Consider the following 20,090-nt stretch of genomic DNA (forward strand, 5'->3'; position numbering starts at 1 on the left):
CCCCTTCAGCCATCAGGGGTTGGGCCAGGGTCCAGAGGCTCAGGCCTGGGCTGGTCGTGGGGGCCACGGGTAGGAGTGGGAGGGGCTGCAGGGGAAGCTATGGGGAGGGCCACAGGTGAAGGTGGCTGTAGTTGGAGGGGCTGCAGCTGGAGGTGCCTAGGCGGGGCCCTAGATGGAGGAGGGGCTGCAGGTGGGAGCTGGAAAAGCTATTTAATGGGGGCGGTGGGCCAAGACCCGCCAGCAGGCTGTTTCATCCCACAAGGGTTAGTCTGTGTGCTTGTGGGGGCTGCAGGAACCCACCACCAGGTGCATGGCAGGCCTCTGGCTTTGGGGGCTGGCTCTGCTGGCCTTGCCAGGTAAGCTGGCTGCCTGCCCCTCCTGATGGGCCCAGCCTGTAGGGCTCCATGGGAAGGCTGGTCAGGGCGGCTGCAGAGATCCTAACTGAGCTTCATGGCACCTTTCAGGGTGTTCCTGGAAGTCAGCCCTGGGGGCTGTGGTGGGGACCTCCTGAAGGCCTTGGGAGCAGAGGCCCTACCTGGCAGCAGACAGACCCACTTATTTGGGGGTAGGGGTCCCCACTCTAGCCTGGACAGAATCATCCATGCTGAGCCCATTTTCCAAAAGCCTGGGCTGACAAAAGGAGCTGAAGAGCAGGTCTGACCAGCCCTGCCCCTGCCGCTGTCCTTAGCAGCTGAGCCCCGGTTCCGCCCCACTCCTAGCAGCTCATGCATTTTTAAGCCAAGTGTTGGTCCTGGAAGGGACCTCCCTCCTTGCAGTTGGCTAGGCCTTGTCACCACTGGGGCCAAGTGGGGAGGCCAGGTGATACTCCTGCAAGGGGGTCTATCCTTCATGAAGGGCTGGGTCTTACAGTTTGGCATCCCATCGTCACCCCATGTCACCCCTTCTGCCTCACTCCTGGGGCACTCTGGGAAGCTAAGTAGCTGCATCCCTCTGTCTGGACCAGGTTGGATCCTTGGAGCATCCTTAGCCTCCAGATGTCCAGGAGCTTGTGACACTGGGGTCCCAGAAGGCCTCACCTCTGAAGAGACCCAGGTGTCCTGGGACAAGGACATCCCTGCGATTAACCAAGGTAAGGACACTGTCCTCTCTGGCCTGGAGGGGCATGACATGGTTCATGTGATGTAAAAACACCTGGATCCAAACACTGGGATCTGCAGAAAGAGCCGAGGGGCAGAATCTGGCTGAGTGGGCTCTAAGTAGGTAGAGGTTCTAGCACTTTTTTGGTACTAAGGAATGAACCCAGGGGTACCCAACCACCGAGCCACATCCCCAGCCCTTTTTAATTTATTTAGAGACAGGGTCTCACTGAATTGCTTCAGGCCTTGCTAAATTGCTGAGGCTGACTTTGAATTTGAGATCCTCCTGCCTCAGCCTCCTGAACTGCTGGGATGACAGGCAGGTGCCACTGCCCCTGGCTCAAGGCAAATTCCTACCTGGACTTTTCCTCTGTCTTTTCCCATGGGTTGTAAACACCACAGGCCTTTTTAAAAATTGGCCTGAGGGAAGTAAAGGTCACCGGGCTCTCTGACCTGGGCGCTAAGCTTTATCATCAGCACATGTTGGAAAATGCCTCAAGCACCCTGTGAGGGACAGGCTGCAGGCGTCACCAGGCTAGGGGTACCGAGACTCAGGACCCCCCCATTTGGAGATCTCTGCTGAAACTGAGTGCACACAGGCCGCCTGGGACAAAACTGGTACAAAAGACGGGAGTTCCCATGTCACAGCTGTCGGGGGCTGAAGCATTGGGGAGGCACAAGTGACCTGGCCCTGGGGTGGGTGGGAGTCTGATGGCTGTGGGCGCCATCTTGGAGCCAACTAGGAGCCCTGGCACCTTCTCCTGCTCCGTCGTCATGGGTGGTCTGGAGGTACCATCGCCAAGCGTCTTTCTTGGCGTTGACTATCAGAGGCCGTGGAGAGAACTCTCCTGAGCTGGTGGCACCTACAGCTGAGAACCTGCCACCTGGCTAATGGCTGCCCACGCCCTGGCCAGTGCCCCTCACGGACAGCACCTGTGAGTGATGGCCACCAGAGCCGCCCAGCTGTCCCTGTTTCCTGAGCATAACGTTGGCCAAAGGGAGCCGCCTTGGGACAAGGCCGGGGTGCTGTCTGTGGCCCAGCGCTGCCAGGGGACCAGCCACCTGTGTTCTTCTCAGCCCTTTCCTGCTTCCCTCGTGGTCCCCTGGAGATGGCTCCCTCCTTAGGTCACTTGCAGAAGCCACCATGGCTTCCAGAAAGAGGAGGAACACAGACAGCCACTGTGGGGAGGGGCGCACGGGAGCTGGCGCTTGTCCCCACTCCTTGGTGGTGTGAATGGGATTTCCCTCTCCTGTCACCTGGGGGCCTGGGTGTGACAGGTGGGTAGAGGTCGGGAGGAAAATCAGGTGAGCAGGAGACGAGGAGCAGGTCCTCGGGAGAGGGACTTGGGCAGGGGTGGGGGAGGGGGGACAGCGGGAGGCCGCCTCTCAACGGCAAAGGACCTGGCGTTGGGTCTGGACCCCAAGGGCTGTGGGAGCTATGGGTGGTGTTTGGGCAGGGGATGGACGCCTCGGGCTAAGAGGCAACACATGTGACCGGAGACTGAGCCTCACAGGGGCCGAGTGACCATCTGAGGTCACACAGTCTCGGCACTTGGAGATACTCTGGCTCCAAAGCTGAAGGAGGTCTGGCCAGAGCCTGTCCCCAGCCGCCTGGGCCAAGGCACATCCTTCTCTCCCTTCCTCCCAGGGCTCATCCCGGAGGAGACCCCAGACAGCAGCTTCCTGGTGGAGGGGGACATCATCCGGCCGGTGAGTGTGACCATGGGAGGACAGCACCCTGGGTGCCCACCCTGAAGGTGTCCAGGGGGCTTGACATCCTTGTTTCTCATACTTGGATAGACACCTCTTTTGGCCAAGGTCAGGGTGACTGTTCTATTGGGAACAAGAAGCCTGAACTGAGGGAGGTGACAGCTGCAGTGGCACTAGCCTCAGCCCAAGAGGGCTTCCTGGAGGAGGTTGGAGCCCTCGGGCCCTGCTCAGTACCCTGCCAGCACTGGAGGAGAAGCACTGGAGGAGATGGGGGGGCACAGGCTGAGAGACTGGGGTGGGGGGAGCTGGGTGGCCACGGTGACCCGGGTGAGGGGCAGCCAGGATGAGGGGCCAAGTGAGAAGGGAAGGGGCTGGTGGGAACTGGGCTGGCCTGCTGGGGGAGAGGGGACAGTGTTCAGGAGGGCGACACTGTATTCTCAGCCACTCAGCAGGAGGCTCCTGAGTGGGGCGGTGTGGGGTGGGAAGCAAGCCCACCTGGTACCTGCCCTGGAGAGCCAGAGGCCAGCACGGCTACGTGAAGCCCAGAGGCAGGGAGCTGGTCATGTGACCCCACTCTACCCCGAGCAAAATCAAGCAGCCTTCTTTGGCCTTTGGGGCAGGACTGCTGGGAGCGGTGGAGCCTACCCTTGCAAGAGTTCTGGTTGGTGGGAAAACGAGGGAATGGCAAGGGCCAGGGTTTTGCCTGAGCATTACCCTGAATGTCCCTGTCCCCCTCCGCTTTCCCCAGTCAGGGCTGCTCTGAGGGCGGAGTGCTCTGCTGGGGTGCTAGGGTGGGGCTGCTGGCTGGAGCTCACAGCCCTGGGACGCCTGGCCACCCTCGGACACCCATCTTCTTTTTATCCACTTAATAGAATGAGTTACAAGTTCTGTGACATCCTAGACTGAGGGTTGGGTGTTGAGCATGACAATTCACATGGCTAGTGCCAGGTGTGGTGGTGGCACCTGTCATCTCAGCAGCTAGGGAGGCTGAGGCAGGAGGATGGCAAGTTCAAGGCCAGTCTCAGCAACTTAGCAAGACCCCGTCTCAAAAAAATAAAAAGGACTGGGTGTGCGGCTCAGTGGTAAAGCGCCCCAGGTTCAATCCCTTAAAAAAAAAATCCACATGGCTGGCCCGTTCACTTCCTGTGCTTCTGTCCCTCTTCCCATGGCCTCTCTCTCCACACACCATGACCCACCTGTCACATCTTTAGGGTTCTGGTGGCTGGGGGTCAGGTACCCTTGGGGCACAAAACTTGGGTGGCCTGTGTTCCTAGACATCTCTGAGATGTCCTCTCTCCTCAGAGTCCCTTTCGACTATTGTCAGTGACCAGCAACAAGTGGCCCAAGAGTGCCAGCGGTGCCGTGGAGGTCCCCTTCCTGCTCTCCAGCAAGTATGGTGAGTAGGTGGGGTGCAGTGCCCCTTGCTGGCCCAGCCCCTTCCTCGTGCGCTGGGCTCCTGTCTGGGCTTCCCCCCGTTTCCTTGGGTGGCCACATCCTCTCTCCTCCCCAAAGGGCCCTCTGAGGGTCCTTTTGTTCCCAGGGTCTCCTGAGCCAGGAGAGATGGAGAGGGTCCACAGGGGACTGTCTGGTCCTCACGGGCCACATGGTCACACAGCTAGGGTCTGTCTGGAGCTCCGCCTTCTTCCCTGACGCTGCTGCTGTCTGACAGCTTGGGGGGAGTGAGCCGGAAGCACCACTCCCAGCCCCATGTGGACGTCACAGGGCTGGAGGGCTCTGGACCTCGGCTGGGGTTCAGCCAGGCCGTGTCTCCCCCAGATGAGCCCAGCCGCCAGGTCATCCTGGAGGCGCTGGAGGAGTTCGAACGCGTCACCTGCATCAGGTTTGTCACCTACCAGGGCCAGAGAGACTTCATCTCCATCATCCCCATGTCGGGGTGAGTGCTCTGGGGTTGCGACTCTCAGCTTTCTTTTGTGGCCAGCACAGTAGGACCTGGGTGGGGTTGATGGCCTGTTTCCAGGCTCCTTTTCCTGGGCTCAGATTCCCCCTGTGCACCCCAGGGGTTTGCCCCAGGGGTTCTGGGCCCACAGGACTGAAGCTGGCGATCCGGTGGGTGCTGGGCCCTCGTCTGCAGAGCCCGCATCTGCCGGAGGCTCTGGTGTGAGTCTGGGCAGGTCTTGGGTCCTTTCTCGGCGTACAGGTGCTGTGGGCCTCCAGGTGGACCGAGTCCCCTATCTTCCGAGCCTCTGAGATGGGGGTGGTAGGGTACCCTGCATCCTAGCTCACCTTGGTGCATGTGGAAGCTTTGGACTTGGGTCCACTGGCTCTGGGTGCAGCCTGTGTTCTCCATAATGACATCAGTGCCCATCTCTTACTGGCACCTGGGCTGCTAAGGAGACTTCATTGTGTCCATGTCACAGAAGGCTAGGCAGTCGAGGGACCTGGAGTAGGACAGCAAACCTGGGGCTGGTCCAGGAAGAGGGCCATCTGCTCATCTGTCCTGGGCCTGGGTGTGAGGGAGGGCCTGGCCTGCCCTGGCCCTGTCGGGGCTGCCCCAGCAGCCGTCTCTCTGGTCTTGCAGGTGCTTCTCGGGTGTGGGGCGCAGCGGAGGAATGCAGGTGGTGTCCCTGGCGCCCGCCTGTCTCCGGAGAGGCCGGGGGATCGTCCTGCATGAGCTCATGCATGTGCTGGGCTTCTGGCATGAGCACTCGCGGGCCGACCGGGATAACTACATCCGCGTCAACTGGAACGAGATCCTGCCAGGTAAGGCAGGCTGGGCCTGGAGGTATGGGGTGCCGGGGGAGGAGGGCAGCAGCTCTGGCCAGGGCATTGTCCACCTCCCGTGGGGGAGGTTGTCCGTCCTCCCCACCACCTACCTGACCCTCTGGGTTTCCTGCTTCTAATACCTGAGGAGTAGTCCAGCTGCCTTTGCCTTGGGCTCTGAGCCTTCGCCTGCCCCCTAATCATGCCTGAGCAGGAGTGTCACCATCCTCTTCATCTCCTCACTGGTACCATCAGTCAATCACCGTCAGAGCATGGCATCTGGGTGAATTGAGCAAGAGAGGAGCTGGGAGATGGCAGGGTGCATGTGCCAGCCGAGGGGGCCCAGGGCAGCACTGCAGGTGGACGTTGACAGGGATGTGCATCAGGAGCCCAGGGGACTGAGGAGGCGGGTGTCGGAGTGGGCCCCAGCTCTGCCCATGAGCAGCTGCTGCGTGCTGGGCATCTGGTTCCAGGGATGGGGGATCCCTGCTCTTGTGGCTTGGTGGCCTGATTCTAGAGGTAGGATGAAGGACAACTGACTGATATGAGAAGGGTACCAAGGGGTTACAGGAGGAGTGGGGGGGGGGTTCCTGAAGGCAGAGGGCTCTGACGGAAGTGGGAGCTCCCCTGGGGCTGTGGCATTGGCTCAGGGAAGGTACCTGAGGTCCAAGACAGGAGCACATGGGTAACACCTTACCAAGGGGCCAGGATTGAGAGACACTGTAGGGGGGTGGCAGTGACAGATGACTCTGTACCCAGCAATCTGAGACCACATCTTTCACTCGCTCCTGGAATACTCGTGAACCTTTGCCCTGAGAAACACCGCGTTTGAAAAGGCTGTTAAGACCAGGTTCCGGTCATGACCATAAAATAGAAACCAATAGCAGATCAAAGTCAGAAACATCTCCCACTTAGGTTTGTTGTTGTTGTTTTTCATTTAATGTCTTCCTTTTGGCTCTGGAGTTAAACTGCAGGGATTCTCAAAAACGAAATTATAGAAACCTTTAAAAGGTTTGTGGCTCAAGCGACCTTGGGGAAAATGTGTAGATGTATGTGAACATATTCATAAAAATAGAGAGGGGCTGGGCGTAGCTCAGCGGTAGAACACTTGCCCAGCAGGTGTGAGGGGTGTGTGACCTGAGGCGGAGGTCAAGGTGGAGCTGCTGCTGGGATGGGGCTTCATGGCCACACCTGGGTGGGACAGCAGACTTTTAGCTGGGTCAAGGAGTAGATGGAGCAAGGCATCCAGGACACTCATCAGCATGTGACTTCATAGAAGCTGGGGGTCTGCAAAGATTCGGCCCATACAAGGTGACTTTGAGAAGAAGGAGAGGTAGGGAGAACTGGTAGGTGGATGTCCCTGGCCAGCCATGTGTCCCTTGCTTCTGCATCACCTGGTATGGGTTTAGATCCCTCCCAGGGCTGGGGGTGAGCAGGAAGGGGTACAGAAGGCCAGAACCAGTGCAGGAAATTACACACTTAAGCTGAAGGTCTGAAACCACAGCTAAGTGGGTTGTCAGTGCCTGCCGCCGGTTCTTTTTATACATCTCCAGATTGCATTTTTTTTTTTTTTTAAATAAGGCTTTGAAATCAACTTCATCAAATCTCGGAGCAGCAACATGCTGGCGCCCTATGACTACTCGTCGGTGCTGCACTACGGGAGGTGAGCATCCCTCTTCTGAACCTCCTTCCCCTGCCCTGTCCTCCCAGCCCTAGTGTGACTCGGCTTTGCCCCACCCCTGGGTTCCAGGCTGGCCTTCAGCCGGCGTGGGCAGCCTACCATCACACCACTCTGGGCCCCCAGTGTCCACATTGGCCAGCGATGGAACCTCAGTGCCTCAGATATCACACGAGTCCGCAGGCTCTATGACTGCAGCCCAAGTGTCCCCGAGTCCCAAGGGAGAGGTGAGTGACACGGGAGGGTGACTTGGGCTGGAGAAGGCGCTGGTCCTAAAGTCGGGTCAGGGAGGGTAAAGTGGTAGAAGATGAGGTTGCAGACGGGAGAAGATGAGGTGACAAGGGGACTATCACAATTGATTTAGGTAGGGAAAGTATTTGGAAAAGTTAACACTCACTTGTGATTAAAACCTTTTAGCAACTGGAAATAGAAGAAACGTTCTACTTAATGCAGTCTACCAAAAACCTAGAGCAAAATCATCTTTAATGTTAAAACATTAAACTAGGACCAAGACAAAATTTCCCACTATTGTCCCATCTAGTGGGACAATATATAGAGAGAATAGTGGTCTTAGCCATTGCAATATGGCAAGAAAAAGAATTTTGAGGACTATAAGGGAAATAAAAATTGTCACTAATACTAATTATATTAAAAACAGAAAAATCTACATTGGTGACTATGGTAATTTAAAAGGTAAATGTAATCATTACATCAGAATCAATTATACTTCTATTTACCCTCAGAAAATATAACTTTTGAGAAAGATAGCATTGATACTACTAATTAAAACAAGGCCCTGAGGAATAAAAGTGACACAAGCTATATAAAACTTCTAATGGAGGAAAACACTTATTTTAAAAATACTTAAATACATAAACTGGTTTGATGGTGCACACTTGTAATCCCAGCAACTGGGAGACTGAGTTGGGAAGGTTGCAAGTTTGAGGTCAACCTCAGCAGCTTAGGGTCTTGCTAAATTGCTTAGGACCTTCTATCTCAAGATAAAAAAGGCTGGGAATGTAGCTCAGTGGTACAGTACCCCTGGGTTTAGTCCCCAGTACCAAAACAAACAAAATCCCCCAAATTTAGGTAAGTATGTTATTGATAAGCAAACTATTTTTTTTTGGTGTTCCTGGGAATTGAACCCAGGGCTTTCACATGCCAAGAAAGAACTCTAGTACTGAGCTACATCCCCAGCCCAAGAAACTTTCAAAAATTCACATCTCTTCAAGTAGCTCTATAGATTCAATAAATTCCCATTCAAAATTCCAACAATTTTGATGATATTGACAGGGTGATTCTAAAATTTATATAGAAATATGAAAGGCCAATAATAGCCAAGACAGTCCTGAAGAAAAATAAGCAGAGGAATTTGCCTTAACACATGTTGTCATAGTTTATGAAGTATCTATATAAAGTATACAAAATGTTTAAACATATATGCTTCCAAATGTGTTATAAAATATGTAGCATATAAAGTATCTTTAAATGGAGATCAAGGATAGACAATTGCCCAGGGAACAGAATGGAAAGGTCAGAAATGACCTCCATAAGGGACATTGATGATCACAAGGGAAATAACATATTGGTCATTAGATGGTTCTGGGACAGCTAGGTTTCTACCTAAAGAAATCAATTCCTAACTCGTATCATGTACAAATTTCATCATGTACAAGACTTCCATGTAAATGGAAGTGGAGTGGGGGCCTAGGAGGTGGTAGTGGATTCGGATGCTGGGCCAGGTCCAGAGGGACAGTGTGGGCTGTGAGGACAATAGGACTGGGTGGGAGGAGTGGCTGGTGTGTGTGGATTGGCCGTGGCTGAAGGACGGACGGCAGGGTGGGCTGACTGGGAGCCTTTGTGTGGGCAGGAGGGCCAGGGTGGAGAGAAGCCTAGGAACAGGCCAAATCACTAGGGCCTAGAGTGGGGAAGAGCTCCAACAGAAGCAAGTGGCTGGAGCTGGTCTTGTCTGGACGGGGCAGCAAGGAGGACCTGACCCTCTCCTGGTGCAGACCAGACCTGAGGGCACTCAGCCATGTCCTCCTGGTGTCCTCCTGGGGCTTGGCCATGGCTACAGTAATGGCTCTAGAGGCACCTTCAGGTGGAAGAGGTCAGGGGTGGTCATACACAGAGCAGCCCGAGGAAGGGCCTGGAAGGCGAGGGCTCTGCTGATAAGTCAGGTGGGCTCATGGTCAGGGTGGCCTGGGGCACCAGGGGGAGGTCGTGGATCTGAACAATGGGGTCTCCTGGTGGCGATTTCAGGGACCGTGTGGGGAGGGAGGGGTGGCTCTGTTGTCCTGGTCCCTGGGACTGCAGAAGTGTGGGTCTTGAGGGTATCGGGCAGCGGCTCAGCAGGACTGGCTGGTCATCGCCCAGCTGTGAGCTGGCCTGGGCACCCTGGAGCATGCTGGAGCCAACTCTGGCTCTTTGCAGCTGAACATCTACTTTCTCGCTCTGATTCTGGGGCCTGACCTCCTGTCCCTCCTCTGCAGGGTTCCAGGAGGACAGCGATGGTCAGAGTCCCACCCCCGACTCCAGGCCACACCTGCAAAGGCTTCTGGAGGCACTGTTGGCGGGACCCAGGAGCCCTGATACCCACGGCCTGAGGCCTGGAGGACAGCGTGTAGCTGCCGGGTCTGTGGAGAGCCCACACAGTGGGCAGCTCCCTGCCTGGAGGCAGCTCCATGTGGAGGCCTTGGCGAGACCCCCCCAGACCCTGGCTGCTTCCCCAGGCCCCGCAGCAGGAGCGCCTGGCATTGCTCTAGAGCAGCCCTGGCTGGCCCCAGAGGCCACCATACACCCACTCCCAGAGGCCAGAGACCAGCCAGCGTCTGCTCTGGGGAGCCCAGCTCTGCCAGGGGACTATGTCCCCAGAAGTCCCTTCAGAGGAATGTCCAGAGATTGAGCTGGTGGCCTCTGTCCCCAAATGGGGAGCACAGGTTCTGCCTGGAAGAACGAATTCACCAACCCTCTGTCCCTCTGGGCAGCATCCCTGTCTTTTATCCCCCCACCTGGCCACTCTCTCTGAGGCCAGGCTACTCCCTCTGTCCTCTCTCCATTGTGTTCCCCAAGGGCCTAGGGACAGAGTGACCCTCAGGTTCTGTCATAGGGGAAGGCAGGCCTAGCTCTGCTTGACTTTTGCTCAGTCCTGGAGGATGCAGAGAATGGGAGGTGACATTCTCCAGGGCCAGGATCCTGAGGGGTGAGGAAGTTCCAGCCCTGAAGGCCCCTGGGAGCCTCCTGTAGCCGAGGCCCCCGCCATGGACAGATGGTGCTGCCCTCCTTCTGCCTTGGTCAGGCCTCAGTGGGGAGTTCTCTGGCTCCGCCCCTGGAACAGCCTCCTGTCCCTGATGTCCAGAGGCTGAGGATGTAGCCCTGGTCTCCAGCTCTGCTCTCCAGGAAGCTCTGAGAGCCCAGTTCTCTCCCCAGCAGGGCAGGAGGACAGTGGCCTTGGGGCACCACCTGTGGGAAGACCAGGAAGAGGTGAGGCCCCACCAGGGCCACACAGTGGGAACCCCAGCTAGAGCCCAGACCCGAGGGGACTGGATGCTTATCACCCAGGTCACAGTTTCCAGGGAGCCTCGCCCTTCACGGGCTCGGCCAGAGGAGGCCCTGGTGGCCATGGGCTGCTGACCTCCAGCCATGCTTCCCTCTCCTCCCCCAGCTCCGGGCCTTCCCTGGGAGGTCTGTGTGCCAGTGGGTGAGTCTGGGCCAGGAGTCCCCAGGGGCGCCATTCTGGAGCCTGTCGGGTCAAAGAAGTCCATGTAGGGGTGGGAGGGGAGCAGGAGCCAGTGATGGTGGGAGCCTCAGCTATTTGGGGGGGGGAAAACAGAAATAAAGTGGGGTGCTTGCTGCATAAGCCATGCTGTGCTGATCACCCCACGTGTGTGGGAACCGTCAACCCTAACCTGGCTGCCCTGGGAGGGACCGGAGTGGGGTCGACCCACTTTCCAGAGGAAAGAACCTTCCGAAGGCTGTGGACCTGCTCAGGGAGGCGCACAGAGGAAGCATCTGGAGGATGAGGCCTGGCCTCCAGTTCCGGGGAGAACTTGGATGTGGCCAGACTCCTGGAGTGGTCAGTGCTGAGGCTGTACCGGGGGCCATAGGGCCATGCTGATGGGCCTCTGAGTGGCCGCTAGGCCCCTAGACGGGGCTGGACTCTCTGGGAGCCGCTGGCTCAGAGGAGCTGGTGTGCTCTGTACCAGGCCCTGCCCTCCCGCCCCTCCTCTAGCTCTCGGGCTGCCTGGTGGGAGACCCGGTAGGAAGGGGCTCCTGGTCTCCATCTGGATTCTCCACAAGATGGCGCTGGGGAGGCTGGGGGCCTCCCTCTTCGGAGGTCGTCATGGAAAAGCTGCCATTATGCCCTCCTCCAGGAAGCCACCTGCCACTGCAGAGCCCCGGCCAGCTCTGGGCCCAGCCTGGGTGAGGAGAGGCCCCGGGGGTTAACCGAGCCAGGAGCTAGCTTCCCCTCCCACTGTCCCCAGCCATGGAGCTAGTGGACTCTTCAGTCCATTCACTCATTCAGCAAACACTGAGTGCTAGGGGCCAGGCAGGCTCTGAAGTGTTAATATTCTCAGGAAGCTCATCAGGGGTGGAGAGAGGGCTGGGGGAATCACCTGGCAAGTAAGGCATCTGCCATTGACAAGTGACAGCGGAGGAGCCCTCCTTTAGGTTGTTGGTCAGGAAGGGCCCTCTGAGGATGTGACATTTCAGCCATTACCTGAAGGACAGGAAGAGGCTACTTGTGAAGGTTCAGGAAAGAGCTGCGGGTACAAAGGCCCTGGGGCAGGAAGATGCAAGTGTGCTGGGCCTCGGAAAGGGGCGGAGAGCGAACAGGACAGGTCAGGTGGAGCTGGGGAGGGTTTTATTCCAAGAGCAGCAGGGGGCGCTGCAGGAGGTTTCAAAGTCCTTCCAGATGCTCCTTGGAAACCAGTTGGGCAGCAGAGCAGTTGGCCACTGCAGTCATGCAAATAAGTGACGTGGGCTGCAGAGATGGACAGAAGCCATGAGCAGTGGTGGGTTTGGGGATGGAGGCAGAAGCACTTGCAGCTGTGTGCAGTGGGTGAGGGCGCGAGCCTGTGGGGACAGCAGTGCCACAGCCCTGTGAGCCATAGGGAGGGCAGGGATGGGGAAGCGGATGTGCTTAGGTCTGAGTCGGCTGCAAGACCTCGATGGGTGGGGAGCAGGTGGGCCCAGCGGGCAGGCTGGGCTGGAGGCCAGGCAGGAGAGCAGGCTGCAGTGTGGTCAGCCTCCAGCAAATGGGAGTCACGGAGTCGTGGGGCTGGACAAACCACCCGAGAGTCCTGTCATGGGGCTGTCCACTACACCCTGGGATGCTTAGCTATGTCTTTGGCTTCTACTGGCTGGAAGCCAGTGGTCACCTCCCTGCGCCAGGGAGTTGGGACAGTCAAAGGCATCTCCAGGCGTTGCCAAATGTCCCTTGTGGGGAGACGGGAATGTCATTCCCAGAACCACTGAGAGGGAGCTGAGAAGCAGTGGGCTCTGAGGAAGACGTAGAACCATGAGAATTCCCAGAAAACTGGAAATGGAGCCACCATTTGACCCAGGGTCCCACTCCTCAGCACATACACCAGGGACTTAAAATCATCATACTATAGTGATGCAGGCACATCTGTGTGTATAGCAGCACAATTCACAGTGGCAAAACTATAGAACCAACCAAGATGCCCTTCAACAGATGGAAAAAGAAAATGTGGTACATATACACAATGGAATATTGGCCATAAAGAAGATCTTTCTGATTTTTGCAGGTAAATGGATGGATCTGGAGAATATCACGCTAAGTGAAATAAGCCAGTCTCCCCCCCCCAAAAAAAAAAAAAAGCTGAATGTTCTCTCTGATAGGTGGATCTAACTCACAGTCAGGGAGTTGGGAGGTAAAAATAGAAGTTCAGTTGATTAGACTAAGGGGAATGAAGGGAAGGGAGGGGAACAGGACTAGGAAAGACAGTAGAATGAACTGGACACACTATGCCATGTGCATCTGTGAATACGTGACCAGTGTAACTGCACATCATGCACAACCACAGGAATGGGATCCTAATTAGGATAAGTTATACTCCATATGTCAAAACACTCTGTCATGTATATCTAGAAAGAACAACAAAAAACCCTGAGTGTTCCAAGAAAAGGGAGTGGTCCCCTGCATCCCGTCCTGCTGAGAAACCAAGAGAAGCCAGAAACAGGCCTGGCCTGTGGTGACCCAGCGGGAGTGGATGTGGAGGGCCAGCTGCAGGGGCTTCTCTCTGGGGGCTCTGGAGAGAGCAGGAGGATCAGGGACCGAGCCTGGAGGCACAGGGGCGGGAGGACCGGCCTGTGAACGGGAGGCAGTGACAGAGGAGAGGGGGCGACTGAGGCCCCAAAGGACCTGCCCCTCTAACAGAGGCAAGAGTCTGAGCTCAGGGCAGGTGGGTGCAGGGGGTGGTTGTGCATGCCTTGGGGGTGGGGAGAGGCTGGGAGGTCAGAGGGGGCGGGCAGCGTCCTGGGGGAATCCGGAGACGCTGGTGGTGGATTCCAAGCCAAGCCGGTCGATGCCGTGTGTTTCACTCCGGAAAAAGCAGATGCTGGTCAACAGCAGGATGCGGGAGGATGACTGAGGTCGGAGGGAGGGGGCTGGGGTTTCGCCAGGTGACTAATGACAGGGAGAGGATGACTCTAGGGGCTGGGAAGGGGAAGGTCACGCAGGGCGTTCTGGGAAGGGGGTCCCAGGGACTGGAGAGGCTGGGCCCTCTGGGGAAGTAGGGTGTGCAGCCCCACGGGGGTCAGTCCTGGGAGCCGCTGGGGCTCCCGGGGAGATCTGGGCCACCACCTCGCCCCTCAGGCCTGGAGAAGGGCTTTCACCTAAGATGCCCCGCGTCCCTGTAGGCTGTGCCAGCCAGTGCAGGGACAACTGTCTTATCCTTTGAAAAAGTGCAATTGCTTATGTGCTAGGTCACCTTTTCCCTGGGGCTCCTCTCTCCAAGGACATCCCTTGGGCACCATCCCTTGGGCACGACCTGTCAGTGCCCATGTATATCATACCTGCTGCCACCGTCCCGCACCACCCAACAACCTTGGGCCAGATGTGAGGACAGGGAAGTGACGTTTGCTCTAATGGAGGGGGCAGAGGCAGTGACCCCGTGGCACCCAGTCTAGATACGATGTGCTCATGTGAAAGCGGTGTTGTGTGATGGCATCAAGAAACCTGGAGACAAGGGGCCCTTCCTCTGCCTGGGAGGGTGGTGACAGGTGAGTCACCCCTGAAACCTCTCTGGTGAGACCTGGAGTGGGCAGGGGCAAGGCAGCAGCGCAGTCAGCAGGGTAGCAGGGCAGGAGGGTGGGTCAGCGGGAGATAAAGGAGAAACCTCCTGGCAGCATGTGGCCAGGTGACTGGTCTGGGCTGCTCCCTGTCTGAGCCTGGGTAGGGACAAGACTGTGTGGGCACCCAGAGGCCACACATCTTGTTCCCATGGAAGTGGGCAAGGCGGGGGTGGAGCTCTGGTGGGTAGGCTGGCTCATGTTGGGGGCTTGGGGGAGACCCCACTTTCAGAGATGGATTGATGCCTACCCACACAGACGGTGCTCTGCAGGGCCATGAGCTGCACATCACTATGTCCAGCCCGGGTTTATGGCTTCCGGGGCTACAAAAAACAAGCGCTCCGAGCTGCCCAGGCTGGTGCTGGTGCTGCAGGGAGAGTGCCTGGGGAGGAGGGTACCAGAGCCAGATAGTAGCTCAACAGCTCTTTAAGGACGGGCGTGGGGTGGGGGCTTAGTGTGCAATTTCTTCTTACCCACTCCTCTGTCCTCGGCCACCCCAAGGGTGCAGGATGGGGGAGCAGGGAAGCTCCTCCCTTCACCGTTGTCCCTGAGACCAGCTTTTTCTGAACTGCCAGGAAAAGACCCCATCCCTCATGGGCACTGGATCTCCCCGATGTGCACCAGGGCAGCTACCCCCTCTTCCCATTGGTCAAAATGTTGGCGATCGCCATGTCCCCTTGCAAACCTTAGCCTGTCTCAGCTGCTGCTTCGAGTCCACGCCAGTTTCCTTCTTACCACCTTTGCCCGCAATGGAGCAAAGTGAAACAGCAACAGGAAAACTGAAATCGTAAACCCCAGGCTGGAACAGCCGCTTCCCACTTGGGCTGGGCCTTTTCAGGCCTCCAGGAGCGCGGACTGTCCCAGCACGCGGGCGGCAGCAGGGGGCGCTCGCAACCCGGAGACGCTCGCCTCGGACTCTGCAGGTCCCTGGAGTCCAGTCAGGGTGGAGCGAGGGATTCGGGACAGTCTCCCCGCTCCCACCCCCTCTCCGCTGGGTTGCCTCATGGCTCGGGTGTGGTTAGTTATGCTCCAGCGCCCCAACACTCCCCCACGCTCTCCTTTGGGCTTATTGGGCGACAGGAGGGGAGACCAGCTCGCACCCTCCGCCCTTGATCTGGCTGCGCGGGTCCCAGCCTCGCAGTCTCCTTCCCAGTGCCCGCTGACGAGCAGCTCGGCCTCCTGGGTCCCCGCAGGTACCGGCCCTTCCTCTTCGGCACTCATCCTTCCCAGAGTCCCGAAGGTCCCAGACGCTGGGCCCCTCTGACCTCCCTCCGCGTGGCGGCCGAGAGGAAAAGGGGTCGGGGCGCCAGGCGGAGGCCAGGGTGCGGGGAGGCAGCGCAGGACCCGTCCGCCCCCTGCAAAGCGCATCTTCCACCCACCCCCCTCCGCCCGCCCGCCCGCCCCCGCCCCTCCTCCCGCTCCCGCCTCCAGTCTCCTCCTCCTCCCGCGGCTCCCGCGGCTCCCGCCCTCCTCCCCACTCCCCTGCCGCGGCGGGTGCCTGCAGGCGCGGCTCCGGGCGAGAGCCGGCAGCGGAGCGAGCTCCTCGCTCTTCGCCTCCTCCCAGGACCGCCGAGCACACCCAGTCGGGTCTTCCAGGCTCCGCGCCCAGCAGTGCATCCGGCCACCCTGCGGTGCGACAGCGCTACTTTCCTGCAGTCTCGGGCGGGACGGGGGACAACTTGGAAAACTTCTCTGGGGCAGACGGCAGGGACGCTGGGCGCTGGTGGAAGAGGATGTAGGAGGGCGGTGGCTGGCCCCGGGTGTCCCCGGACCTCCTAGGCACCGTTCGTCCGGGCCATGGGGCTCCAGCGCCTTCAGCGTCGCCGGGGCAACCATCCCTTCGCCTAACCGAGCCGGGGTGGTGCTCTCTCCCGCCGTGCGTCCGCCTGGAGAGCAGCGGTGCCACTGGCCATGTCCGGCCCCACCATGGACCACCAGGAGCCCTACTCGGTGCAGGCTACAGCTGCCATCGCGGCAGCCATCACCTTCCTCATCCTCTTCACCATTTTCGGCAACGCGCTGGTCATCCTGGCCGTGTTGACCAGCCGCTCGCTGCGCGCACCGCAAAACCTGTTCTTGGTGTCCCTGGCTGCTGCTGACATCCTCGTGGCCACGCTCATCATCCCTTTCTCGCTGGCCAACGAGCTGCTGGGCTACTGGTACTTTCGGCGCACATGGTGCGAGGTGTACCTGGCGCTCGACGTGCTCTTCTGTACCTCGTCCATCGTGCACCTGTGCGCCATCAGCCTGGACCGCTACTGGGCGGTGAGCCGCGCGCTGGAGTACAACTCGAAGCGCACACCGCGCCGCATCAAGTGCATTATCCTTACCGTGTGGCTCATCGCAGCCGTCATCTCGCTGCCGCCCCTCATCTACAAGGGCGACCAGGGCCCCCAGCCCCACGGGCGCCCCCAGTGCAAGCTCAACCAAGAGGCCTGGTACATCTTAGCCTCCAGCATCGGCTCTTTCTTTGCGCCCTGCCTCATCATGATCCTTGTCTACCTACGCATCTACCTGATTGCCAAACGCAGCCACCGCAGAGGGCCGGGGGCCAAAGGCGGGCCAGGCCCTGGTGAGGCGAAGCCGTCTGGTCCTGTCCCTGGGGGCACTTCAGCCTCGGCCAAGGTGCCAACCCTGGCCTCTCCTCTGTCTTCTACTGGAGAGGCCAATGGACACCCCAAGCCCACTGGGGAGAAAGAGGAAGGAGAGGCCCCTGAAGAGCCTGGGAGCAGGGCCTTGCCCCCCAGCTGGACTGCCCTCCCCAAGGCAGACCAGAGCCAGAAGAGGGACCTTTGTGGGGCATCTCCAGAGGAGGACGCTGAAGAGGAGGAAGAGTGTGACCCTCAGTCAGTGCCAGCATCTTCTGCCTCCGTTTGCAGTCCCCCCTTGCAGAAGCCACAGGGTTCCCGGGTGCTGGCCACCCTACGTGGACAGGTGCTCCTGGGCAGGGGTGCGGGTGCTGTGGGTGGGCAGTGGTGGCGTCGGCGGGCGCAGCTGACCCGGGAGAAGCGGTTCACGTTTGTGCTGGCCGTGGTCATCGGGGTCTTCGTGCTCTGCTGGTTCCCCTTCTTCTTCAGCTACAGCCTGGGTGCCATCTGCCCACAGCACTGCAAGGTGCCCCACGGCCTCTTCCAGTTCTTCTTCTGGATTGGCTACTGTAACAGCTCCCTGAACCCTGTCATCTACACCATCTTCAACCAGGACTTTCGTCGTGCCTTCCGAAGGATCCTTTGCCGCCAGTGGACCCAGACGGCCTGGTGAGCTGCCTGCCACTGCCCGTGTGGGGTGGGTGCCAGCGCCACCCTGTCTTTTGCCCTCCTTTATGTGGCTGTCTCCCTGGGGCCCTCTGGTCCCTGCGCAGTTCCTACAGGTTGCATCCTAGGAGTCCCCTTGGAGGGGAGGGGGAGGGGCAGAGGTGCGGTTGAGAGGGTCCATCTGAGGCACCCCCTGGCTGGCTTTGCTGGGGGGACCTCTTCTCCATCCCCTGCCCGGGCACAGGCACAGGGTGAAGCCCGGACCTTCCTGAATGTGGCAGAGACCAGGTCAGAGTAGAGCACCTCTGTGCCAGGCCCCTGCGGGCTGATGGATGGGCTTCCCTTTGCTGAGGACCCTGGGTGCCTTGGCAGGTCATTCACTTGGGTGTTTTTGTTTCTTTCGCACCCCCTGATCCCTCCAAAGAGCAGGAAGTCCACCTTCCACTTCCCCCAGGAGGGCCTGATGCTGAGGCTGATGAAGAAGTGAAGTCTGTTCACCCACATGGGCACCATGGTCCTCCCTGGTGCTGGGATGGGGTTATGGGATGCCATTCTCTGGGCCCATCTCTCCCCCTTGCCTCTGCTTTTGGATCTGTGGCTCCTTTAAAGGCCAGGCCCGTGCATTGGCTTCCCCACCCGACCCTCCTTTGGGAGGCAGGTAGGCACGTGGATGCCTCTGTGGGGAGGTTTGGAGGCCGGGCCTCTGCCTCATGGGGGATCCCCGATCACTGGCACTCACCCCTGCAAAACGCAGGGTGACAATAACTCGACGCCCACTTGCTGCCGGAGATGAAAGGCTTTGCAGAAAGCTCTGTGCTCCGCGGGGGACATGCTAGAGAACCGTCAAATGTGATTATCCGGTGATGTAAAAGCCCCTTTCCTCTGTGCTTACCGCCACCCTAGTTCCTGTAGACTTTTGTTCTGTCCCTGGGGTGTGTGAATTCCTACCCCAAACTGGAAGCAGAGAGCAGCTCACAGTACTGCTATCTGAAGTCACAGGATTTCTTTGAGAACATGTTCTTGGGCCCACAAAGGTTTGAGTTATTATGCCGGTGACAGCTTCTTCATGTGTCACCTGCAACACCAAAAGGATTTGCATGGCTTGGCTCCCACCCCAGGAGGGAATAAGTCTTTTGTCATCAAACAGGCAGATTTCCCCCCAAAGATGGCTAAAAATACCCGCACCATGGAAGCAGTCTGAGCTGAGAGCCCAGGGAGGAAGGCAGAGCCCCCAGTGGTGCAGAGGCCGGAGCAGGCAGCGAGGCCCTGAGGACCGCTGGGGGAGCCCCAAGCTGCCGTGCGTAGGTGGACAGGTTTCTGACCTCCAGCTGGGTTCCTGTGGCGCGTAACGCACCCCATGCCTTATTGATGGAGAACCGGGCAGCCACGCTGCCCTGGGCTGAGGGCCTGTCCCTCTTGGTCCTCTCCTCCACCCGAGATCCCGGTGCCCAGAACAGTCTCTAAAGCCCAGTGCCCCGTCTTCCCCAAGGGCTGCTTGGCGTGTGGCCTGCCAGCGTGGGGGTTGGGGTGGGCTGAGTGGCACAGGTTGTTGGCACTCTGACGAACCTGCCAGATCCGGAAGGTGCCGCAGAGGTTTTCGGGGGAGAATGGCGGGGACCAAAATGATCTGAGCTTGGTCTTTGGGAGGCCAGGACATGGGCTTGGGGTGTGGCTGGTGGGCTGGGCCCAGGGGAGGGATTGACACGTGACCATCTGCTGCCCATCTTTTGTGTGCTGCATGGGACCCCTGGTCATGTGGCCTGTGGCCCTCTTGTGACATGCAGGCATTTTTAAAAAGTCGGAGCTATTTTATCAATAAAGGATATTTTGTAATAAGCCAGCAGTGTCATCATTGTCCCAGGGACGTCACACTCCGGGTGTTGGCCCAAGGAGCTGGGGCTCTCTTCCAGGGCCACCGTGCTCTCCTCCCCCGCCCGCCCCCCAACACCTGCCTGTCACAGCCTTCCTCATCGTCCCCAGCAATGGGGTGACTGTGGCTGCCTGGAAGGGAGAGGAAGGAGGCTCCCTGGAAGAGGGGCCTTTGGGTTGGGTCCTGGGAGAGGAGCAGGAGTCCACCGAGAGGCCAGGTAGGAAGTGTGGGGTTGGCTAGATGAGTGGCAGGGTGGGAGGGACAGCCCCAAGCTGGTCAGAGTCCGCCACACATGGGTAGGAGGAACAGAGGGAGGGAGAGAGAAGGCCATCCACTCCCCCCCCCCCCCCGGGGCTGAACCCCAGGACACTTACACAGCCTTTTTTTTTTTTCAGTTGTTGATGGACCTTTTTAAAATGTATTTATGTGCAGTGCTGAGGACA

At 58.5% G+C, this 20,090-nt stretch overlaps 2 protein-coding genes across 3 annotated transcripts; both read left to right on the forward strand.

Annotated features, from left to right (window-relative positions):
• Positions 1-310: 310 nt before the first annotated feature.
• Positions 311-10,111, forward strand: Astl (astacin like metalloendopeptidase). The gene is made up of 9 exons (XM_026414096.2): positions 311-356; positions 965-1,090; positions 2,746-2,807; positions 4,110-4,203; positions 4,584-4,701; positions 5,347-5,528; positions 7,110-7,191; positions 7,279-7,433; positions 9,699-10,111. The coding sequence occupies exons 1-9, from the start codon at positions 311-313 to the stop codon at positions 10,109-10,111; spliced, it is 1,278 nt and encodes a 425-aa protein (XP_026269881.2).
• Positions 10,112-16,026: 5,915 nt separating this feature from the next.
• Adra2b (adrenoceptor alpha 2B) lies at positions 16,027-19,545 on the forward strand. 2 transcript variants are annotated; one of them, XR_003303070.2, is made up of 2 exons: positions 16,027-18,435; positions 18,532-19,545. XR_003303070.2 is itself a non-coding variant. In XM_026414095.2 (2 exons), coding segments are annotated over exons 1-2 (1,347 nt in total). In that variant the 5' UTR covers positions 16,027-16,434; the 3' UTR covers positions 18,203-19,545. The 2 variants fall into 2 exon arrangements, 1 of the variants encoding a protein (XP_026269880.2); XM_026414095.2 differs by having other exon boundaries at positions 16,027-17,780; positions 18,202-19,545.
• The last annotated feature ends 545 nt before the right edge of the window (positions 19,546-20,090 follow it).

Source organism: Urocitellus parryii, assembly GCF_045843805.1.
Source record: "Urocitellus parryii isolate mUroPar1 chromosome 12 unlocalized genomic scaffold, mUroPar1.hap1 SUPER_12_unloc_3, whole genome shotgun sequence".
Classification (NCBI taxonomy): domain Eukaryota; kingdom Metazoa; phylum Chordata; class Mammalia; order Rodentia; family Sciuridae; genus Urocitellus; species Urocitellus parryii.